General features: G+C 46.4%; 4 protein-coding genes and 1 long non-coding RNA gene across 6 annotated transcripts; 1 reads left to right on the top strand and 4 right to left on the bottom strand.

Annotated features, from left to right (window-relative positions):
- The first annotated feature begins 42 nt into the window (after positions 1–42).
- Positions 43–23,364, top strand: LOC144894600 (uncharacterized). The gene is made up of 5 exons (XM_078787951.1): positions 43–63; positions 518–551; positions 12,084–12,554; positions 12,705–12,908; positions 22,457–23,364. Exons 1-5 carry the CDS (start codon positions 43–45, stop codon positions 22,648–22,650), a joined length of 924 nt encoding a protein of 307 aa, XP_078644077.1. The 3' UTR covers positions 22,651–23,364.
- Positions 592–6,950, bottom strand: LOC131138576 (LIM domain kinase 1-like). Of its 2 annotated transcripts, XM_058087606.2 has the most exons (16): positions 6,809–6,891; positions 6,514–6,732; positions 4,833–4,971; positions 4,602–4,711; positions 4,359–4,523; positions 4,158–4,263; positions 3,856–4,085; positions 3,597–3,786; positions 3,428–3,514; positions 3,226–3,357; positions 3,098–3,157; positions 2,959–3,024; positions 1,860–2,046; positions 1,676–1,731; positions 1,407–1,564; positions 592–1,342 (listed from the first exon to the last, which is right to left on the bottom strand). In XM_058087606.2, the coding sequence occupies exons 2-16, from the start codon at positions 6,555–6,557 to the stop codon at positions 811–813; spliced, it is 2,262 nt and encodes a 753-aa protein (XP_057943589.2). In that variant the 5' UTR covers positions 6,558–6,732; positions 6,809–6,891; the 3' UTR covers positions 592–810. The 2 variants fall into 2 exon arrangements, with proteins under 2 accessions (XP_057943589.2, XP_057943588.2); XM_058087605.2 differs by having other exon boundaries at positions 6,514–6,950.
- On the bottom strand, positions 7,819–9,418 carry LOC144894568 (uncharacterized). Its single transcript, XR_013625190.1, has 4 exons — positions 9,378–9,418; positions 9,188–9,211; positions 8,849–8,914; positions 7,819–8,626 (listed from the first exon to the last, which is right to left on the bottom strand). It is a non-coding gene; the product is annotated as an uncharacterized LOC144894568 (long non-coding RNA).
- LOC131138270 (uncharacterized) lies at positions 9,543–11,255 on the bottom strand. The gene is made up of 4 exons (XM_058087066.2): positions 10,970–11,255; positions 10,216–10,890; positions 9,691–9,939; positions 9,543–9,602 (listed from the first exon to the last, which is right to left on the bottom strand). Exons 2-3 carry the CDS (start codon positions 10,525–10,527, stop codon positions 9,712–9,714), a joined length of 540 nt encoding a protein of 179 aa, XP_057943049.2. The 5' UTR covers positions 10,528–10,890; positions 10,970–11,255; the 3' UTR covers positions 9,543–9,602; positions 9,691–9,711.
- Positions 14,263–15,796, bottom strand: LOC131138269 (uncharacterized). The gene is made up of 8 exons (XM_078787931.1): positions 15,784–15,796; positions 15,502–15,693; positions 15,120–15,281; positions 15,008–15,040; positions 14,865–14,912; positions 14,678–14,722; positions 14,484–14,519; positions 14,263–14,405 (listed from the first exon to the last, which is right to left on the bottom strand). The coding sequence occupies exons 1-8, from the start codon at positions 15,794–15,796 to the stop codon at positions 14,263–14,265; spliced, it is 672 nt and encodes a 223-aa protein (XP_078644057.1).
- Positions 23,365–25,334: the final 1,970 nt, after the last annotated feature.

Below are 25,334 nucleotides of genomic sequence, written 5' to 3'. Positions count from 1 at the left end.
GCGCGCGCGTCACTCTGACCTAGCTTGGTCGTGAGTATGAGCATGGCGAACGCTACAGATACTGTAGTAGATAGAGTACACTGCACTTTAACTGGCAGCGCAGTTATTATGTACAACTACAACTTAACAACTACTTCTTGGCCAACAGTATCATTCCACAAAATGAGATATAAATGAACCGTTTAGTTCATGATGCCTCATTTCCGAATTAGCGTCTAGTTAAGGTAGCAGCTAGCTACATGAAAAAAGGCAGCAGCTAGCGTGACGTTTGTTAGCTCGGTTAAACAAGACGTAAACGATACTGCCCATAACATACCGTTATGTTTGATTTATGTCAATATAATGTTGGTGATAGATAATCATACAATTAAGACGTTATTGAATTTAATTAATGTTTCCTGCACAGGCAAATGTAAGGTAGTCCTAAAAATACACGTGTGAGGTCCTTATGTCATGACTCAGCATTTTTGCCTTTAATTTATTATGTTTAAGAAATCATATTTTTTTTTCTTGGAAGGACGAACAGCAAAGACAAGCTTGGGGACACAAAGGTGAGTTTTACACCAAGCTAACTTAGCTTAGCATTGAAGACATTGAAGACTGACTGTTGGGAGTCCAAAATGTTTTAATTCGCTTACATCTGGCTTGTTGTATGACATTATTTATTGTTGTTTGGCGAATGTAATATATGCAGTTATTACGATGAGGATTCATACAAAGACTTTAGTTTGAAATACTTATTAATATAGATCATACATTTTTGTTTGTCCTGAGCCTCATGTTATGTTCAGTCCCTCAAAGATGAAGCAGTCATAGTGAAGAGTCGTCCTCTGTGGTTGTGCTCCACAAAGCTTTGCAGACCCTTCCGGTCTTGCTGGACAGTCCTGGAGATGTGCTGTCGGTCTTTGGGGGTTGTAGAGGTTTGAGTTGGTTTTGTCCTGAGGGGTCATGTCCATCGTTTTCAGAAGTGTCCGACACTGATAAACTGTTTGCAGATAAGCAGCACATCTGCCTAGTGTTTGCTCTTTCTTCCTGATACGCTTGGCTGAGGTGTGTGTGGCCACTGTCCGCCTGGTCAGGAGGTGTGCTTGTTTGTTTCTGGTTTTGAGGAAGGCAATGTGTCTCAGTGTGGTTGTTTGCATTGCTTGGGGAAGTATGTATGGGACCGGACCTCTCTGGAGGTGGAGATTGGTTTTGGCTGTGGCAGTCAACTACTGTGTTCTGGTTGTGGTTCTTCCAGAAGGTTCTGCAGAGCTGCCCTAACTCTGAGAGAAGAGGCAGGCCGATGTCTATGTGCATCAATAAGTTTTCCAGCCACTCCTCCAGCTTTGAAAAGGCAGGCCTGGAAGAGTTTAAAGGTGGGGCGTTACAAAGTTAAAATGTTTGGTGAATATGTGAGCTCATACCGCTTGTCAGCATCCAGGTCACAGCAGAGAGCAGCCAATGGCAGGAAGGTCAAAGGGCACTCTGCAGGCTGGTAATTCTCAATGAAAGCAGCAACATTCAGCCCAAAGTCTTTATTCCGTGGAAGGTAGTCCGGGTCGGCGCTCACTCTGCCTATGATCTAAAGATTCAGTTGATAAAATGACATTTGATATTCATTATGAACCTCCAGCCTCAGTGTCCATGGAAACATCTTCAGTCATCACACAGACGCGAAGAAAGTCTTTCCTACCTCACAGATCATGATTCCAAAGGAAAAGACGTCCACTCGTTCATCATAGCTTTTCCCTGAAAGAAGTCAACTTGTTTACCATAAAGGTTGATGGTAGAATTTCCAGTTGTGAAGTTACAACCCACACATATCCATCCATGATGTAAGCACGCTAAGATATTACATTGAGTGTGTGCGCTCTCACCACGGATCATCTCGGGGGCCATCCAGTAGGGGTTCCCCACCACTGTGTAGCGCTTCCTACGGTCGGGTTTACGGAGCTCCGACAACATCCCTTTTGGAGGTTGTTCCAGAGAAGATGTTCTTTTCCAGTTCTTCTCATCCCTCACCAAACGTGCGAGCCCAAAGTCTGCCACCACTACAGACTGATTCTAAAAAGGAAGTCATCGTTTTTTTTAGATGACTAGAAAGCTTTTTGCATCGTGTAGTTGGAAACTGATCTAAAACCTTCACACTTGCAATTTTCTTTGGCCCCGTGGTTGGTTATTTTGCAGCTATACTCAATAAAAAACATTTTGTGGTGTAAGTTTGTTAGTTAACAAAGAACAACAGAGTCGACTGGTGATGACATCATAGAGGGGTGAATGAGCTCTGGAGAGGATTCTTTGTTTGGTCACTCTGTTCCACGGAATGATTACATGTGGCAAACAGACGTCATCCTTGATAGACCTCTCTGTGGATGTGATGCAGGAGTGCTTTTCCCCTGTTGAATGTGTTTGTCTTGTTGACATTGGGATTGGGATTGTTGACAACAGGCCACACGGGTGCCTAGTGGTTTGCATGTTGGCCACACAGTCAGGAAATGTGGTAGATCTGAGTTTGAATCTCCTTTGGGCATCTCTGTATGGAGTTGGCATGTTCTCCCCGTGCATGCGTGGGTTTTCTCCGGGTACTCCGGTTTCCTCCCACATTCCAAAAACATGCTAGGTTAATTAGCGACTCCAAATTGTCCATAGGTATGAATGTGAGCGTGAATGGCTGTTTGTCTGTATGTGCCTTGTGATTGGCTGGTAACCCGTTCAGGGTGTACCCCGCCTCTGGCCCACAGTCAGCTGGGATAGGTTCCAGCATACCCCTGTGACCCTAGTGAGGATTAAGCGGCAAATAAAATGGATGAATGGATGTGCTGCAGAACATTTACATGTTACTGAACATGTTACTGAGTGAGGCCCCATTAATTATATGACATTGTTGTTGCGTCGAAATGAAATCAAATGAATGAGTAGTTTGTTAGGCACCATGTTTGACCGAAAACGGCAGGCCACTGTAAATGTAAATCTTACCTCTTTGACCAGGCAGTTGTGTGAGTTTAAATCTCGGTGGATGACATTCATGGAATGTAAATAAGCCTAAAAGATAAGATGTGTTCAATATATTATAAGTTGTTGTTTGTCTTATTTTTCATAGTGGCAAAAGACTCACCATTCCAGCTGCAATGTCCTTGGCAAAACTCACTCTTACACTCCATGAGAAATTCTTGTCCTAAAACAACAGCACGGACCTGACACATGAACATTGATTTCACCGACCATTCATTTTTCTTACTCTACCATCGTGGTGATGGTCTTTCTGAGCGTTCCTCCCTGGATGTACTCTGAGACCAAGTGTATCCGCTTGTCCTTGTAAAAGAGTCCAATGAACTTGAGAACGTTAGGGTGGTCCAGACAGCGCATCACCTTCACCTGAAGACAAGCATGATCAAACCTTCATCTCCAACTCTCCTCACACATTGACTAAGAACCTTCTCAGTACCTCCTTCAGGAAGGTCTTCTGTGTCTCTTCATCAAAACGTATCAACTCTTTCATCACCATCACCTCTCCTGTCTCCTGGTGTGTCACCTTGACAGCACCATGAAGGTTACAGTGCATTTTGATTAAAAGTACAATCAGCCATGTTATGACCATTAAACACTAGCACTACCTTGACAGCCTGTCCGAAGAAGCCCCTGCCAAGCACCTCTCCGTGGATAAGGTCTGATGGCCTGAAGATACGATGGGTTCGATCTCCGGCATCAGTGCGCAGGGACTCAGACCGAACCATGTCCCTCTTTTGGGATAGGAGTGTCAGCGCTCCAGGCAACAAGGAGCACTTTTCGATGCTACAGCTCCGCCTAAGTGAAGAAAGCAAACTGAGCCAGGAAGACGGTCAGGAATCAGAGCTATTCTAGAACCAACATTACAGGATGTGTCTGGATCGCATTCCCATGGTTCCTTGGTTCTGAGGCGAGGGGAGACTTGTTCTGATTGATTCATATGCCTCCCCCTCTGATCCAGGCTCCTCCTCCAGTTTTGGCAGTGCGTGTGTCGAAGCCAGTTTTTCTTCCTGAACTTTAGTTGACTTCATGGACTGTGGATTGTGTTCAACTGTAAGCTGTAGTGGTTTGCTAGTGTCCTGGATCACAAGGTTTACCTACAGGAAGAATAACCTTAGATTGGCTTTATTTGCCTGATTAATCATTAATGGATGGATAATCCTATTAACCTCATTAGGGCAAACGCTGTGGACGGAGATGCCATTGACCTCCAGGATGTGGTCCCCAATGTGGACAGAGGACAGGAGGTCAGGGCCGAGGGCTTCTGAGTCTAGCCTGAGGAAGGATAAAGAAGGATGGAAAATAAGACAGAAATTCAGCAAAATAAGAAATGAAGTAACCCAATGTTTTATTATTGGTTTGTGACTCACGCCGTCACAGTAACGAGAGGGCCAGTCTCCTGGCTGAGATCAGTGGTGACGGTCAGCCCTCGATGGCCACCTGTTTGTGGAGGAAGTGACACTAGCGCCACCATGTGGGGGCTCTTGATGGGTGATGACGGTAATGTTGCTGCACCCTGACTGAAACAGTGGCCACTGCAAGATGATGCAATATGGGCCAATAAGACACTAAATAACCTGTTGCTAGGACAACACTGACATCAGCTGACTTACCAAAAGAGTTGAGAACGCTCTACAAGTGTGTAGGTGTCTCCATCTCCAATGAACATTTGACACTTAATGCAGGTGAAGCATTCAGGGTGGTATTTTTGCTCTCCAGCGACCTGTCAACAAATGTCAACATGCCAAATCAATGTTTTTTACAAGTGGACTTAGTTGGCAGTAGTCTTTCTTTCATCAAGCATACCCTCTGATTTCACATGAAATTGAAATTGATCGCATTACCATCACGAGTCCTGTGGCAAGAGTCTCCTTGCATCCCTGGCAGTGTTCTCCATAACGTTCCCAGTAGTGCTTCTTGCAGTAGAGTTGTCCATCTTTTTCGTAGTACCAGTGAGACAGGATGCACCCACAGTCCCAGCACCTGCACACCAGAAGGAAGTATGCAGCGTGCCAGTCAGAAAGAAAACTGGAGTGGAGTTTACATGCTGCCTGACCTTGTTCCTCCCCTAGGAGGACTTTTAACAGTGCGAACGTTTGTCTGTATGTGCACGGTGATTGGTGGCAGGTGACCAGTCCAGGGCGTAAGACCTCCTTTTGCCTGTAGTGAGCTGGGATAGGCTCCAGCTGTGTTCGTTTGTCAACAAGGTGCCTATTGATTTGTTTGCTTCTTGGTGGTGTTCTCACTAAGTAACATAGTCACGATGAGTCACATGTCATATGAGTGTCTAAAAATAGTCACTCACCAATCACTGTAAATATGAAAAACAACATTATCATGAAGGCGACTTGACATCATTCCTCAGCATGTGATTCACTTGTAAAAGACTACTATGTGTGGAGAAATGTACTTGTATTTGATAATCAAAAATGTTGTACAGTCGTCCCTCACCACTTACTGGTTTCAGTGACACAGTTTGACTTCATCACGTTTTTTGAAATATATATTAATTCAAAAATCATGCTGTTTGATATGGTTCAATATAGCCTATTATTAGTTAAAAATATGCATATTGAACTCTCACAAAGTGCCTCACCGGGGTGGCGCTTTGAAAAGCTTAGATTGGTGAGGCATTTGGGGCGAGTACTTGGCAGGGTGTGATGAGTTTGAGGCTCGGGATGTGATCGGGATGTGGGATGATAGCTGACACAAATACTGCACACACCAATGTGTACAGTATCTGTGAGTAGACTGTAGAACAATGCTGATGTCCAGCATGAAAGAGTTGTTGCTTTTTTGTGCAGCAGCACAAGCAGAGTGGGCGGTGACTTCCTGGACAACTCCATGTTTCCTCTTCCGGTCTGAACCTTACAGGTCACACTAGCACAAAGAGCGCTAAAACAACATGAAGCGCTTTTTTAATTGATCTGTGACTAATGCTAGTTGTTATCGCAACGTGGTTTGGGTCGTGTTGACATGGCTTCACTTGTTCCCCGTCCTTTTGAAATGAAAGGAATGATAGGACACGTATGAATGTATAAGATCAATTCAATCTGCTGCCACAAAAATAAGCGATGTGGACTAAATAAAAATAACATCATTAGTTGTATCGTGCCACATCAAGGATCGAGGAGTATTTTACAATAACGCAAAGAATAATGACCAGTCCAGGGTGTACTCTGCCTCTCGCTTGACGTCAGCTGGGATAGGCTCCAGCACACCCCGCGGCCTTAGTGAGGATATGCGGTATAGAAGATGGATGGATGGCAAATAATATGTGTTTTTTAATTTGTTTGATTTTGGGCACAGTATCCCATGTAGAGGTTTATTCAGTAGAGTTTAGAATATAAAACAGTCACGAGTTGGGCTACATCTCACGTTCATCCAAAAGAAAAAGCAGATCGTTGACAATGTTGTTCATCTATCCAGGAAGTGTGAGGGTTTTGCCGCGTTGCTGCTTGCTTGTTTTATTTTTCTGGTTCTAACTTGCATGTGCGCGCCTCAGGAGAGAATGACTTTTCTTACCGTCCTTTCATCCCTCTTCGAAACCTCTGGTCCCGCCGCGACATGGTCTCCCCACAGTGTCAGTGTGCAGGCGGTGGTCCCCCAAAAGACACCAGCAGCTTGATGGTCGCATGCGGATGTGCACATGTGTGGTAAACGTGCATGCACATATGCTGCTGCCACTGTTTGCTAGCACAAGTTGTCTCTTGCCCTGTGACGTCACACTGTGTGTGAGACTTCCTGCAAATGTGCAGGAGTGGTCGTGTGAGGGGGGAAAAAAAACCCTGACCCACTGACACCAGATAGTCGCTCTTACTCTTTTGGCTGCCAAAAAGTGGAACTGTCCCAGTATAGAACTTAAGCTCCTCCTTCTTGGTCCTGTTACTCCGAGTATGTCGTCTTGCGAAGGATCAGCTTGCAGTCACATCTGTGTGCTTCTTCCAGGAAGTCACATTGAAGTGTGTGTGTTTTACACCAGTTAGGTTCCCACCAGCAGTACGAAAGTGTTATGAACGCCCCAATTAATGCTCCGCCTCCCTGCCCCCAGCCTTCTATCATGCGCGCTATTCATCACAGACAACAAACAATAGGAGAGATTCATAGCACAAGCAAGTCCTAACAATGACTAGAAAAACAGTCAAAAATCCAAACTTGCATGGCCCTGTGTGGAAAAGCGATTACCTCAGTGAAAAGCTTAGCAGCAACAACTGCAATCAAGCGTTTGTGTTAACTTCCAATGAGTCTCTTACAGCGCTGTTGAGGAATTTTGGCCCACTCATCTTTGCAGAATTGTTGTCATTCAGCCACATTAGAGGCTTTTCCAGCATGAAGCCTTTTTAATGTCATGCCACAGCATCTCAATAGGATTCAGGTCAAGTTCATTCAAATTCATTTTCTGGTGTGTTTTGGATCATTGTCCTGCTGCAGAACCCAAGTTGCTTTCAGCTTGAGGTCATGAACAGATGGCTGGACGTTATCCTTTAGAACCTTTTGGTAGACAGCAGAATTCATGGTTCCATTAATCACAGCAAGTCTTCCAGGTCCTGAAGCGGCAATACAGGCCCAGACCATCACACTACCACCACCATATTTTACTGTTTCACACACCTTCCAAAAACAGTGTTTTTTTTCTCTTAGTAATAAAAAGTGTATTTTGTGTTCAGTTGTGTTGTTAGTGACAATTATTTAAAATTGTGTGATGATCTGAAACATGTAAGTGTACAAATGATTTCAGAAACGCACCCTTGGTGACAACAACAGACTGACTTCTCTCTCCAATGTCTTAAGAGAGTCTTGCAAAATAAAGTCGCAGCGTCCAAATATTTGTTAGCCATTTCTTTTATTGAAAAGCACTATCAGGAAGTGTTTTGCCCATTGGCCACATATGTTAATTAAAAATAAGCTACATGATGAAGTCACGACTTGAGTGTAAGATGAGATTCATTTACTCCCCCCAAAAAGTGCACACACAGCGCTTTGATGAAACACGCATTCATCAACAATGTAGGAAACAAACGATGCACTTGTGTAGAGCGTAACACAAAATAATACACAATTGTAACACTTGACTAAATAGATAACAAGCTTAGTTGTCAGTATAATTTAAAGACTTGTACAGTGATGCACAGTAGACAGCAAACACACAGTCATGGATGGAGGCTCCTCTGGTGTTGTTATAGTACGTAATATGTTCACGTCACATTTAGTGTGTTTTGTATGTTACATTATCATCTCACACTGTGTGTTGTTCCTCATCAGCAGTGTCAAAGGTAGGCCAAGTCCTCAGCACATCATTGCCTCCAAGCCCAGTTAGCATCAGGCTAGCATCAGCAGTACTTCATACATGTTCCTAAAAGAAATATTTAGTCCTCTTTCCCATGGTTCTCAGCATGGATGTCAAGATTCCTCAAGTTTGAACGGAATCATGACGCCGACACGATGAGAACCATGGCCTCGAAGTTCACAACATCTTCATGATGTGCTGAAGCTCTGGCTCCAATGCAAGGTAGGACGTGTACAGCCTGGGATCATGGAATCAGTCTAGCACCGCTGTTGTTGCAATGAGGTCACATCCTGTCTGCCGCTCTCTCTCACTTCCTTCTTCGGCCGCAGTATTTACTCTGACAGCCAGCGCCTACAGTCACAACGCACACTATGAACACACACACAGGCTGACCTCTTCCTGGATATACTGCTATCACACTAACATGCTATTGAAGTGACTCTAAAACACTGTGACTAACATTTATCAGTGATGTAGCCATTTTGATGTTTACAGTATTGACTACTGTTACACCCCTAGTATCGGCATAACGTTTACAGTTATATAAAGTTTTATAGTCGGTGGGATTCTTACCTCTGTAGGCTCCAGCTCCCAAGAAGTTCTGCATGGCTGCATACTTGGCAGCCTTCTGTGCACTTGCTGGAGGACATAGGAAGCAAGGACGTTTACTCTGAAGCGTTCTGTCACCATACCAAGATGTGTTGTATGAATAGCAACTCTCACTATATGGGCAAAAGAACTGGGACAAGTCTTAAGGCAGTTCCCACTCTTATGTTGGTAAATTCTACTCTTTCAAACAGAAGAACATTTCAGATTGATGAAGTGTTTAGAAGTTGCGTCCCTATACTTTAGACCATACAATTTGTTCTTTTAGTGAATGAAAGGTACAGAGGACATAATTGGATATCTTACATTTCTGTCCAGCCCCCATGTATCCTACAGGAGAGAAACAGGAGACAAGACAAAGTCATGTCATAATTATTATTTTTTGCCCAGCAATGTCATCAGGGTGTGCCTCTATAGCCATCTCTTGTATTACTTTTTATACCAATGGAAGAGAATGTTGTGAGACAAGACTAAGCATGATGACGATAGTGTTTACCTGGATAGCCTCCTGCTGCTCCTCCACCAAAGCCATTGAGAGCCCCCCGAACTGTAGCCAAAGACACACATTTGACTTTTTAGAGCAAATTATTCATTACTCATCTCATGTTGTATGTTTGTGTCTATTTCAACTTTTATTTCTGTTTGGAGCAATCTAACTAACCTTGGGCCCCTCCTTGGAGTCCTCCAGTTCCTGCACCTTGAAGACCGCCAGCAGCACCGCCTGGTAAACAGGGAACTTTTAGTTGTATTGCATTTGATGCTCAAATGGACGTTAATACCAGCAGTACTACAAGTCATTATTTTTTCACCTGGTCCATATCCTGCTCCTCCTAGCAACGAGCCGTAACCTGATTTCGCCGGTTTCCCTGTTCCTTGTCCACCGGGTCCATATCCAGTGGCTCCACCCACCGCCGGTCCACTTCCAGTCCCTCCTGGGCCAAAGCCTCCAGGTCCGGCACCCCCAGGCCCATAGCCAAAAGCGCCTGTCCCAGTTCCTGATGGGCCATATGCCCCTGGGCCGTAACCACCAAGTCCAACACCAGCAGAACCGGCACCTCCTGTTGGAATAACATGTAGACTATCACTTACTTTCTAAAAAAACAAACAAAAAAAAGAAATAGAAAATGAATGCATGATTTTTAAATGTACGTTAATGGTCAGTCAGAGAAACACTCGGAGCACAGAGGAGAACTAGTTGAGGTTGAATTGTTGGGATAAATGGGACCAGGTGCTAGGGTTTGGTACGTCTTTATAAAACCTGTCACCTCTTCCATCCTCAGTTCTGATTTCTTTCATTTTATGTGTAAATTCAATGATATTGATATGTAACTTACCAGGCGAAAGTGGTTTTCTTTTTCCATATTGTTGGCCACCTGGACCAAAGCCACCTGGTCCAAAGCTACCTTGTCCTGTGCCAGCACCACCTGGACCAAAGCCACCAGCTCCAAAGCTGCCTTGTCCTGTGCCAACACCACCTGGACCAAAGCCACCGGGTCCTGTGCCGGCACCACCTGGACCAAAGCCACCGGGTCCTGTGCCGGCACCACCTGGACCAAAGCCACCTGGTCCAAAGCTGCCAGTTCCTGTGGGGGCACCACCTGGTCCAAAGGCACCTGTTCCAGCACCTCCTGGTCCAAATCCACCATTTACCATGCCTGTCGCGCCTGGCATGAAGCCTCCCGTTCCTTTGGTAGCACCACCTGGCTTGAATCCACCTGTTCCTGCACCAGTACCACCTGGTCTGAAACCACCAGGTGCAAGGCCACCAGTTCCTGTGCCAACACTACCAGGTCCATATCTACCGGGTCCTACCCCGGCAGCACCTGGTCCAAATCCACCTGTCCCTGTGCCAGCACCACGTGGTCCAAATCCAACTGTTCCTGTGCCAGCACTGCCTGGTCCAAAGCCATTAGTTCCTGTACCAGCAGCACCTGGTCCAAAGCCACCAGTTCCTGGGCCAAATCCACCATTGCCATACCCAGGTGCACCCAATGAGGATGAACCATAGCCTGGGGAGAGAGAAAAAAGTCTTAACATGTCTTCACTTGACATTTTTAAATGTCAGAGATGTGAAATTTGTCATCTTACCAGATTTGAGTGGCTTCCTTATGCCCAGTCCTTGACCTGCTCCACCATTCCCATAGAGGCCAGGTCTTGTGGCAACACCACCTGGTCCATAGCCACCCATTCCAGTTCCGCCACGACCTATTCCTGCTCCTGCGGTGCCAGGTCCAAAACTGCCAGGTCCAGTGCCACCTACTCCAAAACCTCCTGGACTGGAACCTGCTCCACCTGGTCCAGCTCCATAGCCACCTGGTCCAATTCCGTTACCACCGGCTCCTACCCCATAATCTACAAATAAACAATGGTTCTGTTTATGTTGTCTTGGAGAAGGCTTGGATATGTTTGTCTCTGCATACTTTTTGATGGTTTTCCAGCTCCATATCTTGAACCTGATTAAGAGAACACACACAACAACCATGGAATAAATGCTGAATGTTTTTAAGGATACAGCACCTTGTTATATCACCTACCGCCATATCCCCCCAGTCCACCAGCAGTATAACCTGGTCCTCCACCTAAACCAACTCCTCCACCTCCTAAACCTCCAGGACCAACTCCAGCGGCTCCAACTCCAAGGGTCCCAGCTCCATTAGGACCACCACCAGCACCCTTGCTTCCTGTTTTGGCCCCATAGCTTCCAGGTCCAGTACTATAACCTCCTTGTCCGGGTCCATAACCCCCCAGTCCTGTGCCATATCCTCCAGTGCCAGCACCAACCCCTCCAGGACCACCATAGCCACCAGCACCAACTCCACCTTGGCTTCCTGCTCCAAAAGCCCCATATGCTGATAAAGAGACAAAAATATAAAAATTATCAAATTCTTTCCTGTTTAAGCAAGTAAATCCTTCCAGAAAGTACTTTTGCCTGGTTTTCCTCCTTGTCCTACTCCAGCCCCTGTCGGAAAGCGTACACCTGAGCAGGAGGAAACGATTTTAGAAAACCTTTTAGGTCAGTCACTTCAGTTAGCAAGTAAAATATCATTAGCATACCTCCACCTGGTAATGCTCCAGCTCCACCAGCACCATAACCTGCCAAAGATAATGTGCAAAGCCGATATATAAAACTGGTTTTCACAATATTAGCTTCATTATGTACTTCTCATTCACAATCAGTTCTTAAGTAGCTCACTTTTTCCAGGTTTTGCAGGACCTGCTCCTCCGCCAGGCACCATAGCTCCAGGCCCAAGCCCAACTCCTCCTGGGCCTGCTCCAACTGTGCCAGGTCCTGTTCTACCTCCTCCAACTGCACCAGGACCGAACCCTACTCCTCCTGGACCTCCTCCAACTGCACCAGTTCCAGTTCCAACTCCTCCAGGGCCTCCTCCAGCTGCACCAGGCCCGAACCCAACTCCTCCTGGACCTCCTCCAGCTGCACCAGGGCCGAACCCAACTCCTCCTGGACCTCCTCCAGCTGCACCAGGCCCAAACCCAACTCCTCCTGGGCCTCCTCCAGCTGCACCAGGGCCAAACCCAACTCCTCCCGGGCCTCCTCCAGCTGCACCAGGGCCGAACCCGACTCCTCCTGGACCCTGTCCACCTACACCAGCTCCTGTGCCAACTCCTCCTGGACCTCCTCCAAATATCCCAGTGCCACCCCCTACTCCATCGGGTAAAGCTCCAACTTTGGTTCCATCAGGGTTGTATGCTGTGTTCGGAAAAAGACTAGTAGATCAGTATCCAATGTTTTGTGAGGAAGTAAATATTTGAAAGGCAAAGGAGGCACCTTTGGAGGGTTTTTGTGTTGTTCCTACTGCTGCAGCTGTGCCTCCTGGTCCAAGTCCAGTTCCAGTCGCAGGACCACCTCCTCTTCCAGTTCCTCTTATGCCGCCTGAAACTCCTCCTGCTGCTCCTGCACTAGAAGGAGTACCTTCTACCCCCGTCAATCTTCCTCCTGTGCCAAATCTGTCAAGACCTCCTTCCCCCTCTCCTTCACCAGGTGTATCACCTCTAGGCACTCCTTCAGGTAGAGCACAGTAGAACATCAGATCTACTGTATATAGACCTATGAGAATTGTCACATGGTAGAGAGAGTCGAGTGGAGATTTGTTTTTTCATTCACCTGGTGGTTTGAGTGGTTTGGCACCAGGCAGTACCCCACTTGCACCTGTAAACATTCGATCATGAAGTTTTTGATCTTTGAGATTTCTGATTATAAATACAGTGGGATCTCCAATCTCCAATCTGAATGCCACTAATGGTCTTAAAGTTCAGAAATAAACTGTTGGGTGTACATACCAGTGGGTTGGACACCTCCTCTGCCAACTGCAGTGATGGAAGACAAAGATCATCTAATGCAACTTTTATAGACTTGGTCTTTTACCAGTGTGATGTTGAAAGTTTAGATGCCATCTTACCAGGTGCGGCTCCTGTGGAACCTGTAGGGTAAAACAACGGCACAGCCACATATGTAAAGACCAGCAAGACGAAGACACATCCAAAGTCCCAGTCTACAAAATAAACACTGACCTGGAAGTGGAGTCCCACCGAGACCTGCGTAAGAACAGTTAGGACAACATAAGCAAGACAACACATTTCAAATGTGTGACAAAGTACCTGGTTTTACTCCAAGGATCGGAATTCCTGTTCCCCTCAAACCATCTCCATCAGCTCCTGCACCAAATGGTCGTCCACCAACCCCCCCGGTGAGTCCTGTTGCAATAGTGGTGAATTCATGTGCACACTTTCATCAAACAGTGTATATCTTATTTATAAATCTGTTCCAGATTTAAACATGATTTGTCTCCCTCTCCATTGGTGTGGATCAGACCTTCCATTAGAAGGTTGTTTCAATACAAAAAGAGGTTACCAAGAAGGACTTAGTCCATTTTAAACACACCTTCTCCTGCAGCAATGCCAGACCCCTCTATCACACTGCCGGGACCACCCTCACCTGGATGGAATAGGAAAAATGGTTAAAATTGACTGTTAGAGTAGCAATGTCATGATCATATTGGCAGCTAAAATAAGTTCCAGAACGCCTAGAAATTCATTGTTCATTCAAAGTTCACTGACTAGAATTTAACATTTACTATTTGGGCATGTCATTTTCTCCTTTTTGGTCCTCATTCTTGGAAACACACCTCCATCAATGTCTTTTCCATCCTTTCCCACTTCAGCACCACGTCCACCTGGATGAAATAACATGTCAGGCATATATTTTCAAAGTACAAAGAAGCTGTTTTCTTGTGTGACCCATGTGGATACCTTCTGGAAGTGGAGCTAGTGTGCCTCGTGTAGCATCACGTCCTGACCCGGCAGAAATTTGCATTACTGACTTCAGCCTCCTTATAGGATTTTCAAATGTTTTCGTTCAGCTTTCACTCAGACAGAACCTTACCACCAGGTCTGGTAGTTGTGCGAGCACCCCCACCCGTGCTGGTTCCGTTCATCAAAATGTGGGTACCATTCATTGGGCCGCTCATACCAGTTCCTGCTCCAGGTGACACTCCACCAGATAGACCTAGATGGCGGTGTCAAGGCGTTAATACAAAATGTGCTTTTGTTACTTGGACTGATTGTAATCAACATGATTGCTTACCATATTTGTCAGCTTTGGATCCAGCTGTCCCATAACCTGAACACAGGATACCTTAATATAGAATTATTGTAGTGATGGATGCAACATTGATAAAAGCTTGGCCATGTCTGGTAGACGCAAGGTCTGGTTTGCTGCCATTCTTGCAATTGCCACTAGAGGACAATAATGGACTATTCTGTCTCATTGCCACAAACCTTGAGCTGTTGTGTCAGTTCCAAAACCTCCAGCTCCATAGCCACCTATTAAATAGAGCAAAAGTTAATTGAATAACTAAAAGCAGACTCAAATTAGAAGAAGTCCCTGAAATGATATACAGTATGTTCTCATCTTGTCATATTCAGTATTACACTTCAAATGCTTTAAACAAAAGGGGTCCTCCACCTTGTGCCGCTCCACCTCCAAGTGCGCCACCACCGGCTCCACCTTGACCTTCAAAGGGATTAGACACAACATTTAGGAAGACTGGAGACTGTATCTGACATAATCAATCAAATGTAAAAATACATTAAGAAACATATGGATACCATATTTGGCAGCCTTTGACCCAGCTCCATAACCTACGAATGGCAAATTGATTGGTTCAGTTATATTTAGAATTATGTGTTGGAGCACTGTAAATGATATCTCCATAACAACCTGGTCCATATCCAGTCCCTGTCCCTGCACCGTATCCTCCTTGTGGTCCAAAACCTGCTCCAGGTGCAACCCCAGGTCCATATCCCGTTCCACCAGCCCCTGCTGGGCCACCTAATCTTCCATCTTGACCTGACCCAGTAGCTCCACTGCCACCAGGAAGACCTGCGGTCAAGAACGCCGGCAATTAGTGTCAATTGAAATATAACCTTTATATAGAAATCATTTTAATAACTATTTTATTGAAAAGATGGAAGTTAGCATATTTCAGAGACTGGTTCATGATGTTAGTAATACTTGAAATAATGACCATACGACGTTAAAAGCCATCATTGGGCAAAGGTAGCAGCACAAATGTTTGAAGATGACGTCCCACTTCTCATACCGCCTGTGCTGCCTTGTCCAAAACCACCAGTTCCTCCTCCAGTTCCAACACCAGAACCAGGCAGTCCACCTGCTCCGAGTCCTGCACTCGCGCCTCCTCCAGCTGTTTGTCCAGGACCTTGTCCTTGGAAACCTCCTGCCACTCCAAGGCCAGAACTTGGTCCAGTTCCAACACCTGCTCCCCCAGGAAGACCTAAGAGAGAGGACAGTTACTGTGGGGCTTCTAGGCTTGAAGGGGCATCAAACAGTACAAAGTAGTTTCTTTTCACCATATTTTCGAGACTTGGCACCAGCATAACCTGTAAAATTGGAACATGACAAAAACAAAGAATGACACATTTATATCCATGTCTTCTATGCTAATATTTTGTCTGACTTCCAGTACCTCCAGGCCTACCTCCTGCTCCTGGTCCAAATCCAGTGCCAGCACCTCCAGGCCCTACTCCTGCTCCTGGTCCAAATCCAGTGCCAGCACCTCCAGGCCCTACTCCTGCTCCTGGTCCAAATCCAGTGCCAGCACCTCCAGGCCCTACTCCTCCTCCTGGTCCAAATCCAGTGCCAGCACCTCCAGGCCTTACTCCTCCTCCTGGTCCAAATCCAGTGCCGGCACCTCCAGGTCCTACTCCTCCTGGACCAAATCCAGTGCCAGCACCTCCAGGCCCGACTCCACCTCCGGGCCCATAGCCAGTTCCTGCACTGCCTGGCACATATCCTCTACCGGGTCCAAAACCTGCACCAGCACCACCGGGTCCAATGGCTCCTCCTGGTCCATAACTTTTACCTGAACCACCAGGACCAACTCCTGGTCCAAACCCTGTACCAACACCACCAGGCCTAACTCCCCCTGGTCCATAACCTGCACCCGCACCAGGTCCCACAGCTCCTCCAGGTCCATATGTTGTGCCAGCACCACCGGGTCCACCAGCTCCTCCTGGTCCATAGCTTTTGCCTGCACCACCAGGCTTGACTCCACCTGTTCCAAAGCCTGCAGCAGAAGCACCAGGCCCAACTCCTCCTGGTCCAAAGCCTGTACCAGCACCACCAGGCCCAACTCCTCCTGGTCCAAAGCCTGTACCAGCACCACCTGGCCCAACTCCTCCTGGTCCAAAGCCTGTACCAGCACCACCTGGCCCAACTCCTCCTGGTCCAAAGCCTGTACCAGCACCACCAGTTCCAACTCCACCGGGTCCATAGCTTTTACCTGCAGAACCTGGTCCAACTCCTGGTCCAAATCCTGTTCCGACACCACCAGGTCTCACTACCCCTGGTCCATAACCTGTGCCAACACTGCCGGGTCCAACTCCACCTCCTGGTCGAAGGCCTGTGACAGCACCACCAGGCCCAAGTCCTCCGGTACTTATTCCTTGACTTCCTAGTGCTCCACTGAGCATGCCTGGAAGGATATGTTTTGCTCTTTTGTGAAACACACAGGTCAACCGTCCACATGTTTTGAATTACGGCTTTTCTTACCGTATTTCCGAGCTTTGGCACTGGCATCATACCCTGAAATATGAATGAGGAATGACATTTTATAGTATCTTGGTCTATTGATTACAAATCCAAAGCATCATAATTACCTCCAGATCCTATTGCCCCTGTTCCCCCTAACCCTACTCCGGCTCCACCTGGTCTGAATCCAGTACTACCTGGTCCACCACCTGGACCATATCCAGCACCACCTGGACTGGTGAGAACGCCACCTTGACCATATCCAGGAACTCCTGTGCCAACACCAGCACTTCCTCCCGGTCCTCCGAGGCCTCCAGTTGTACCGGTTCCGGCACCACCAGGCTGACCTGGACATGAATTGAAGTCAAACCTGCCCTCAGTGACTGATGAGGGGTTGTTTAATTGTATGAAATGTTTCCACTGTCTCTCACCATATTTGCGTGCTTTGGCCGATCCAGGACCATAACCTAGGGCACAAAACATGACTGCTTGAGGGACCTCAATGCCAAGGATGCTTTCCTTGATAACACGTTTTACTCTGGAAACACATATGCCTGCTTGATGACCAGTACCCGTTCCAGCTCCACCCCCATATCCAGGAACAGCTCCAGGTCCACCTCCTGTTCCAGCTCCACCCCCATATCCAGGAACAGCTCCCGGTCCACCTCCTGTTCCAGCTCCGCCTCCAAATCCAGGAACAGCTCCAGGTCCACCTCCTGTTCCAGCTCCGCCTCCAAATCCAGGAATAGCTCCAGCTCCACCAGCTGTTCCAACTCCACCTCCAAAGCCAGGGAGACCTAGTCCTCCTCCAGGTAGTCCACTTGTGCCAACTCCCAAAGTGCCACCTTGTCCAAGTGCACCGCCTCCAGCTCCACCTGGTGGACAACATTGCCATTTAATGGATAATGCAGTCAAACATGCCACAAAGCCGCATTAAAGTCCTTTACCATATTTAGCTGCAGCTTTGGCTGGACTTTTCGACTTCCCTGACCCTGTTAAAAATAAACATTTTAATTCTCTCTTTCATTAACTAACTAGCACTTTTACAGACATGATTTACCAGACTTTGGGGATATGAGTGGGTACCCACGAAAAACCCCTGGTAGCTGCTGTCCTCGACCATCTTAAAGAGAGAAATCCATTCTAGAAATACTGAAAGTAATACTTGGAGTAGCCCCCATTCATGGATGGCACCATCGTCACACTTACTGTCAGTTCCTTGGCCAACACCACCCTGGCCGAGCACTCCGGCACCTGCAAGGAATTAGACACCAATTTCATTATTAAGTACATGAAGACATGTCTAATTTCATGTCCAAGTACCGACCCCCCTGAGGGCCAAGTCCAGATCCAGTTGCCACTCCAGGGAGAACGCCACGTCCTCCAAAATCTATCCAGGACAAATACGAAAAAGTATTTTTGTGTTTTTCTGATTTGAATTACAACCTGTTTAGTTTAAGTGTCTCAATGGCTTACCTTGACTTGGTGCAAATCCACCTTGATAGAGTCCAGGGACCCCAACACCTTTATGACCATATAAGAGTTTGCGCCAAGGAACCATATGAGAACTGGTTTTAAAGTGAAAAAAAACCAATGGACTTTACCTGGAACTTGTTTTGATGTTTTGGCACTGCTCTTCCCACCTGGTCCCACCCCTGCAGCCCCACCTTGTGGCAGAAATGTGGTTACACCACCAGGCCCAACTCCTGCGCCACCTGGCCCAAATCCTGCACCTCCAGGCCCAAATCCTGCGGACCCAGGCCCTACTCCTGTAGCTCCAGGTCCAAATCCTGTTGCACCAGGACCAGTGGCTGCACCACCAGGTCCAAACCTAGTTACGCCTGGTCCAACTCCTACTCCCCCAGGCCCAACTCCTGCACCCCCAGGGCCTACTCCAGCACCCCCAGGCCCAAATCCTGCACCCCCAGGGCCTACTCCTGCACCCCCGGGCCCAAATCCTGCACCCCCGGGCCCAAATCCTGCAGCCCCAGGGCCTACTCCTGCACCCCCAGGCCCAAATCCTGTTGCGCCAGAACCAGTTGCTGCACCACCAGGACCAAATCCTGTTGCTCCCGGGCTATAACCTGATCCAGGTCCAGCAAAATCAGACATACCAAATTCAGAGTCTTATTCCTTTTTTGATCTAACATTGCAGATTATCCAATACCTGTTTTAGGAGGTTTGGGTGCTGTTCCACCACTTCCTGGGAACTGACTGCCACCGGCTGGACCAAAACCCCCTCCAAAGCCACCTAACTCGGGAATAGAGTTTATTAACTCTACATAAATTGTTTTGTTGGATTATGTTTAAAAACGAGATGTGGCTGAATGGACCACGGACCTCCTGGTATGACACCTATTCCAGCACCTTGACCTCTGCCGGCCCCTATTCCTTGTGATCCAGTTGCTCCAGCTATGCCCCCTGCCCCCAGGCCTCCCAATGCTGATGAAGAAAGAAAATGTTTATTTCGGTTTTAAGGTGACTCACTGATCTATGTGTGCTGAGCAGGGGGCTTCATATGAGACTTCTTACCTGACTTTCCAGGTATGGCACCAGCACCTGTACAGGAACCGCGCATCATCATCTCATTAGTTTTCAAAAGGTAAGTATGGTGCAATACAATATTCCTCCATTATTATTAACATACCAGTTCCTTGACCTCCTGGACCAAAACCAGCAGCAGTAGCTCCCCCAGGCCCAGTTCCATAGCCACCAAGACCACCTTGCAAAACTCCACCTGGACCCAGTCCTCCACCTCCAGTTCCCTGTCTTGCTCCGAACCCTCCATTCACTCCTCCTTGACCACCATAGGCACCACCTTCAACCGTGTTAGAAGTAAACATCATGATCAAGATGATATATAGTATATTGATATGTACGTGGTATAGTATTTTATGATGAAAAATAAGTTGGGCCAGCAAGTCTCACCTGTTTTAGGAGGCTTGACACCTGCAGGAAGAACAACAATGAAATAATCATGCAAATGATTCAAAGAGAAAATCATTTTGTATGAAAGAAGAATCATTTAAGTCCAGTTAGTTTTACCAGCCCCAAAACCTCCAGGTACACCCCCGACTCCACCACTCCCTGGACCATAGGTGCCAGGCCTGAACCCTCCTGGCCCCTGACCACCAAATCCACCTGAGGGGTACAGTTTTAGAGACAGAGTGGACGCTAATACTGCAACCAGCAAAATCATTTTTGTTGTCCTAAAGCCCAACACCACCGACCTCCTACAGCTCCTTGTCCAAAGCCTCCTGGTCCGGCACCAGCTCCTCCTGCTCCGGGACCAAATCCTGTACCAGCTCCACCTGGTCCAAATCCAATTCCTGCTCCACCTGGACCAAATCCAGTACCAGCGCCAGCTCCACCTGGTCCAAATCCAGTTCCTGCTCCACCTGGACCAAATCCAGTACCAGCGCCAGCTCCACCTGGTCCAAATCCAGTTCCTGCTCCACCTGGACCAAATCCAGTTCCAGCACCAGCGCCTGTTCCAGCTGCTCCTCCAGCACCACCCGCAGGTATGAACACACCTTTGCATGGAATCCGTTGGGTGGATAGTTAGACGAGTTCAAAGTTGAAGCATCCCTTAACTTCACCAATGGATCAAGTGAGGAGGACTTGACAGTTTAATCATTCATTCATTCATGGAGCCTATCCCAGCTGTCTTTGGGCAAGAGGCGGGGTATACCCTGGACTGGTGGCCAGCCAATCACCGGGCACATATAGACAAACAACCATTCACACTCACGACAATTTGGAGTGGCCAATTAACCTAGCATGTTTTTGGAATGTGGGAGGAAACCGGAGTACCCGGAGAAAACCCACGCATGCACGGGGAGAACATGCAAACTCCACACAGAGATGGCCGAGGGTGGCTTGACAGTTTAGCTCTTGAAAAATTTGACACAATCGGAACAAAACCCAACATTCTCGTCAAGCCCGAGTGGATTACTTCATGAATTGTTGTTTCTGTTCACATGCTCAGGTGGTTGTTTCCTTCAACACGTTTTTGTTTCCCAAACAAAAGAAAATATCACTGCAATGGTGGAATTTATTTCTTCACACTGGATGACTCATCACTCATTAATGGCTTTGCTAGCTCTTAACTGGTGTCATTTAATTCATCAAAATACCTAGAATTTAAATAAATATCAGATGTTACACATTCAGGAATGTGTGTGTGTGTGTGTGTGTTAAAAACTATCAGTCTTCAGTCTAATCATCCAAAACACATGCTCAGGTTGGTTGTAATGAGAGCTGTCTGCACCTATGTAGTTTTGGGATGAAGCACAAGGTCCAAAAATAGAAACCTGCGCAATGAAGGACTATAAAAGGAAATGCTTAAATATAAAAAATGAGGTCTGTAGGGATTCCTAAAGAATGGGAATGATTTTAATCCAACAATGCATTTTAATTAGGTTATGCAAGAAGGTTTGTCTAACTGTCCTAACTATAACCCAGGGATGTCCAAGCTTTTTCCAAAGAGGCCCGCGCACAGTACTTAACAATGTTAGTTTGCAAGAACCACTTGGGTATTCTTTACCCTCGGTCTTGGTAATGGCTTGGTCCATTCAGAACATTCATTCATTCATTTTCTACCGCTTTTTCCTCATGAGGGTCGCGGGGGTGCTGGAGCCTATCCCAGCTGTCTTCGGGCGAGAGGCGGGGTACACCCCGGACTGGTCGCCAGCCAATCACAGGGCACATATAGACAAACATTCATACCTATGGACAATTTGGAGTCACCAATTAACCTAGCATGTTTTTGGAATGTGGGAGGAAACCGGAGTACCCGGAGAAAACCCACGCATGCACGGGGAGAACATGCAAACTCCACACAGAGATGGCCGAGGGTGGAATTGAACTTGGGTCTCCTCGCTGTGAGGTCTCGTGGCGCTAACCACTCGACTGCCGTGCAGCCCACCTGCATATCAATGGTTTTATTTAAAAATATATATTAAGTTTATTGAAGCTATACTAAGCAATTGCAAGTAGTATATCTTAAATACTACATCTCAGCTCTTTGTACAAATTGGTTAGGATTTTTCAGGATTTTGAATATTAGTGCAGAAGCAACAACTCTTCTCCGCAATCACAACCAAAAGTGTCGGACTCATCATCTTCATCAACTGGCAGCATGTGTGCTGTCCTCTGATGATGAAGATGAGGCGTATGAGGAATCAAACAAAAGTTGTGATAGTATGCAGTATGCGGTACATGCTATTTATAATGTTTTTAATGAGCTGCAGCAAGTGGAAAAAGCCTGAGTAGAGCAAAAGCCCAGACACAAACTACACCTGGATTTCATGATGTCATCTAAAAACATAGAAAGTTCTTAAGCTTTCCATAAAGCGCAATTTTTAAATAACATCTTCCTCAAAGCAAAGTCATGCAGACATGGTCACTATTTGGCAGATGTCTGCTAAATGACTGCATCATGTCCATCTGTCAAATGTGAGCATGAAACATTAGACTAAGTGGTGTTGTGTCTGTGCTGCCCGCAGTGAGTGAGAGAGCTGATCCAAGCAAAGGTGACCCACCTCCTTGCAGCGCCGGCCTCCACAGGGTGAGGAGGACGACCCCTCGGAGGTACGTGCACACCGTCCCTCTGGCCATCGTGCTCCCAAATGTCCCAGGCCTCTCTGCAGCTGCACGTTTTATCCCCAGCAAGCCTCCCAGGGCTCCGCCAGGCCTTTAGAGGGAGGGTCGAGGGGGGGAACCAACGGAACCAAAGAGCGGGTGCTAGACGGGACGCTTTAATTGGCTGAGCGACGCTCAGACCAAGATAGACAGGCAGAGAAAACACATTGGATCACCTCATTAAAACAGGCCCCCTCCACCCCAGCCCCCACTGGCTACATTTATTTGCTTCTTTCTTGCCAAAAAATAGGAAGTTTGCAGGCAGGTGGGGGTCCGAGGGAGAGAGTCAAATTGGGGGTCCTGGCTTTCATAGTTCTCTTGGCAAAGACAAATGGACTGCAGCCAACACTTGTTTGAGTCCAGAGTTACATGCCTCTATGTCTAATGATGGATGCTTGGCCTCTTTGACCTTGAAATGAGAAGGTCACAACATCCTCTGCGTGAGGCCTCCAGGTTGAAACTGACATTATACAGCCTAATTGGAACTAATTGTTCTAGTGCACAAAGACTGTGAGTTGGCTCACTTCCATACTTACGTTTAGTATTTTGAGTGCCCGAGTACGTTCATGCTGTGAAGTATGGCAAAATGCAATGCACTGTCAGCACCTGAATGTTGCACTCAAAAATGGTCAAAAACTACTGGACATGTACACCACCTGCAATAGTCGCCATCTTGGCTTCGTTCCACAAGGAAAGACTAAATTGAAATATTGGCGACTGAGGAGCAACCTGTAGCGGTGAACAGAAGAGGAAGCAGCAAGTAAATATTGCAATCATCCGACAGTAATGGATGTGGGACCGTATTCATCTGTCACACATTGTACACAGTATACTTATTGAAGTGTACTGATGGAAGTATTCCATTTGAGACGCAGCCTTTGAGTCTGTGCAGTTCACTGATGTCTGACTTTGTGGCCACTCAAGTTCAGAGGTGTGCGTGTGTGTGCGTGTGTGTGCGTGTGTGTGCGTGTGTCTGCGTCTGTGCGTGTGCGCGACAAAGTATGTCGCTACCTGATTTGCTCAACCAAGTGTGGAGGTATTTTACGGCTATACTTTGTTTTGAGTGTTGATTTCACTGCATAGTTATGTGCTGAGAAGACGGAAGAACAAAGGAGAAAAAAAAGTATATGCTTGGAGCTATATGCATGTTTTAGTCTTGTGTTCATTATAATACACGTGTGAAGCTCACACTTACACATGATGCTGCTGGAGGTCACAGCACAAGCACTTCATTCACTTCATTCACTTCATTCACTTCATTCACTTCATTCACTTCATTCATTGTGAATGCTGAATAAATGAATATCTGCAGATACTATGCAGTGGGCTGAAAATGGGTTGACCCCCTTCATGAGTTTTTTTTTCCCATGTTTGTCACACTTAAATGTTTCAGATCAACAAACAAATTTAAATATTAGTTAATAATAACACTGCTGAACACAAATTACAGGTTCTAGAAAAAAAGTCCAAACCTTTATGGCCCTGTGTGAAAAAGCGATTACCCTCCCTGTTAAAACATAACTGAGACTGAGATCTATAAATCTGAAAAGAGTTATGATGCCATTTCCAAAGCTTTGGGACTGCAGCAAACCACAGTGAGAGCCATTATGCACAAATGGCCAAAACATGGAAGAGTGCTGAACTTTTCCAGGAGTGGCCGGCCAACCAAAAAGACTCACCCAATAGGTCACAAAAGACCCCAGAACAACATCCAAAGAACTGAACTTGCCTCAGTTAAGGTCAGTGTTCATGACTCCAACATAAGAAAGACACTGGAGAAAAACGGCCTGCATGGCAAAACCACTGTTGAACAAAAATAACATTACGGCTCATCTCAATTCAGCCAGAAAACATCTTGATGATCCCCAAGACCTTTGGGGAAATACTCTGTGGTCTAACGAGACAAAACTTGAATTACATCGTCCGTAAAAGTAACGCTGCATTTCAGAAAAAGAACTTCATGAGCATCAAGAAACTCCACACAGAGATGCCTAAGCAGGGAATCAAACCCAGGTCTAAAAGAGGCGAGTGTTAGGTAAATACATTTTTATTTCAATTAATTTGGATATTTAAATATATATATAATTGTGTCCGATCATTTATCTTTCTGTTTGTAAAATAGAGTAAAACGGCATAATGCAAATTGTGATTAATTATGATTAATTCATTTAAAAACAGATTAATTATGAGTCCTTTGACAGCTCTAGTTTTGAGTGCATCCTACTAAAGGATTAACAGTACTAACAGTACACTGCATTTTTGCAGAAGTTGTCAGTGTGAATGCACTTCTGTACTCAAAAGACTAAGTGTACGTATGGAAGTGCACTAATTGAGACGCAGCCACAGCCTTGTCCTTAACATGTCATTTACATATAGACGCATGTCATGGTCACAATTATTATTACTTTCACAACTTTCCTCCTTAGTTAAAATTCAGAAGAATAGAAACACTGAGGCTATTCACATGCAGCAATGTGTTGCCGACTTACATTGTGTGTGTGTGTGTGTGTGTGTGTGTGTGTGTGTGTGTGTGTAGGTGTGTGTTGACTGAGTGTGAGCGCGGCTTTCCACTATGCTCATATCCTTCACTGTGACATCATGGCACTCACACCTGCACCAGTCAACACTGACAAACATGTCGGCCTCGTGCACGTCGCCCCAGCATGCGTTTTCACGTCCCGCTGATCGCCACACAGCGACGGTCTCGGCGCCCTCGAGCCAATATACACTGGGATGCCCGCG

This window comes from Doryrhamphus excisus, linkage group LG21, assembly GCF_037039965.1.
Source record: "Doryrhamphus excisus strain RoL-2023G ecotype Guam linkage group LG21, RoL_Dexc_Guam_v1.1, whole genome shotgun sequence".
Lineage (NCBI taxonomy): Eukaryota > Metazoa > Chordata > Actinopteri > Syngnathiformes > Syngnathidae > Doryrhamphus > Doryrhamphus excisus.
The sequence above is the reverse complement of the archived record's forward strand: the minus strand, read 5'-3'. Positions and strand labels throughout refer to the sequence as shown.

Excerpts from the sequence above, each read along its gene's own strand:
- LOC131138269 (XM_078787931.1), bottom strand. Across the intron at positions 15,282-15,501 it reads TGGACAAGGCAGCACAGGCG|GTCTTCCTGGTGGCAGTGGA; the intron begins GTATGAGAAGTG and ends TCTTGACCGCAG. Across the intron at positions 14,913-15,007 it reads GTCAAAGGCTGCCAAATATG|GTCAAGGTGGAGCCGGTGGT; the intron begins GTATCCATATGT and ends ATCCCTTTGAAG.
- LOC131138576 (XM_058087605.2), bottom strand. The coding sequence starts at position 6,557 with ATGTCGCGGCGGGACCAGAGGTTTCGAAGAGGGATGAAAGGACG. Across the intron at positions 3,515-3,596 it reads TCTTCGGACAGGCTGTCAAG|GTGACACACCAGGAGACAGG; the intron begins GTAGTGCTAGTG and ends GGTGCTGTCAAG. Across the intron at positions 3,025-3,097 it reads AGGACATTGCAGCTGGAATG|GCTTATTTACATTCCATGAA; the intron begins GTGAGTCTTTTG and ends CTTATCTTTTAG.
- LOC131138270 (XM_058087066.2), bottom strand. The coding sequence starts at position 10,527 with ATGGTGGATTTGGACCAGGAGGTGCTGGAACAGGTGCCTTTGGACCAG. Across the intron at positions 9,940-10,215 it reads AAGAAAACCACTTTCGCCTG|GAGGTGCCGGTTCTGCTGGT; the intron begins GTAAGTTACATA and ends TTATTCCAACAG.
- LOC144894600 (XM_078787951.1), top strand. The coding sequence starts at position 43 with ATGGCGAACGCTACAGATACT. Across the intron at positions 552-12,083 it reads ACAAGCTTGGGGACACAAAG|GTTTTGCAGGACCTGCTCCT; the intron begins GTGAGTTTTACA and ends CACTTTTTCCAG. Across the intron at positions 12,909-22,456 it reads ACCTCTAGGCACTCCTTCAG|TGAGTGAGAGAGCTGATCCA; the intron begins GTAGAGCACAGT and ends TGCTGCCCGCAG.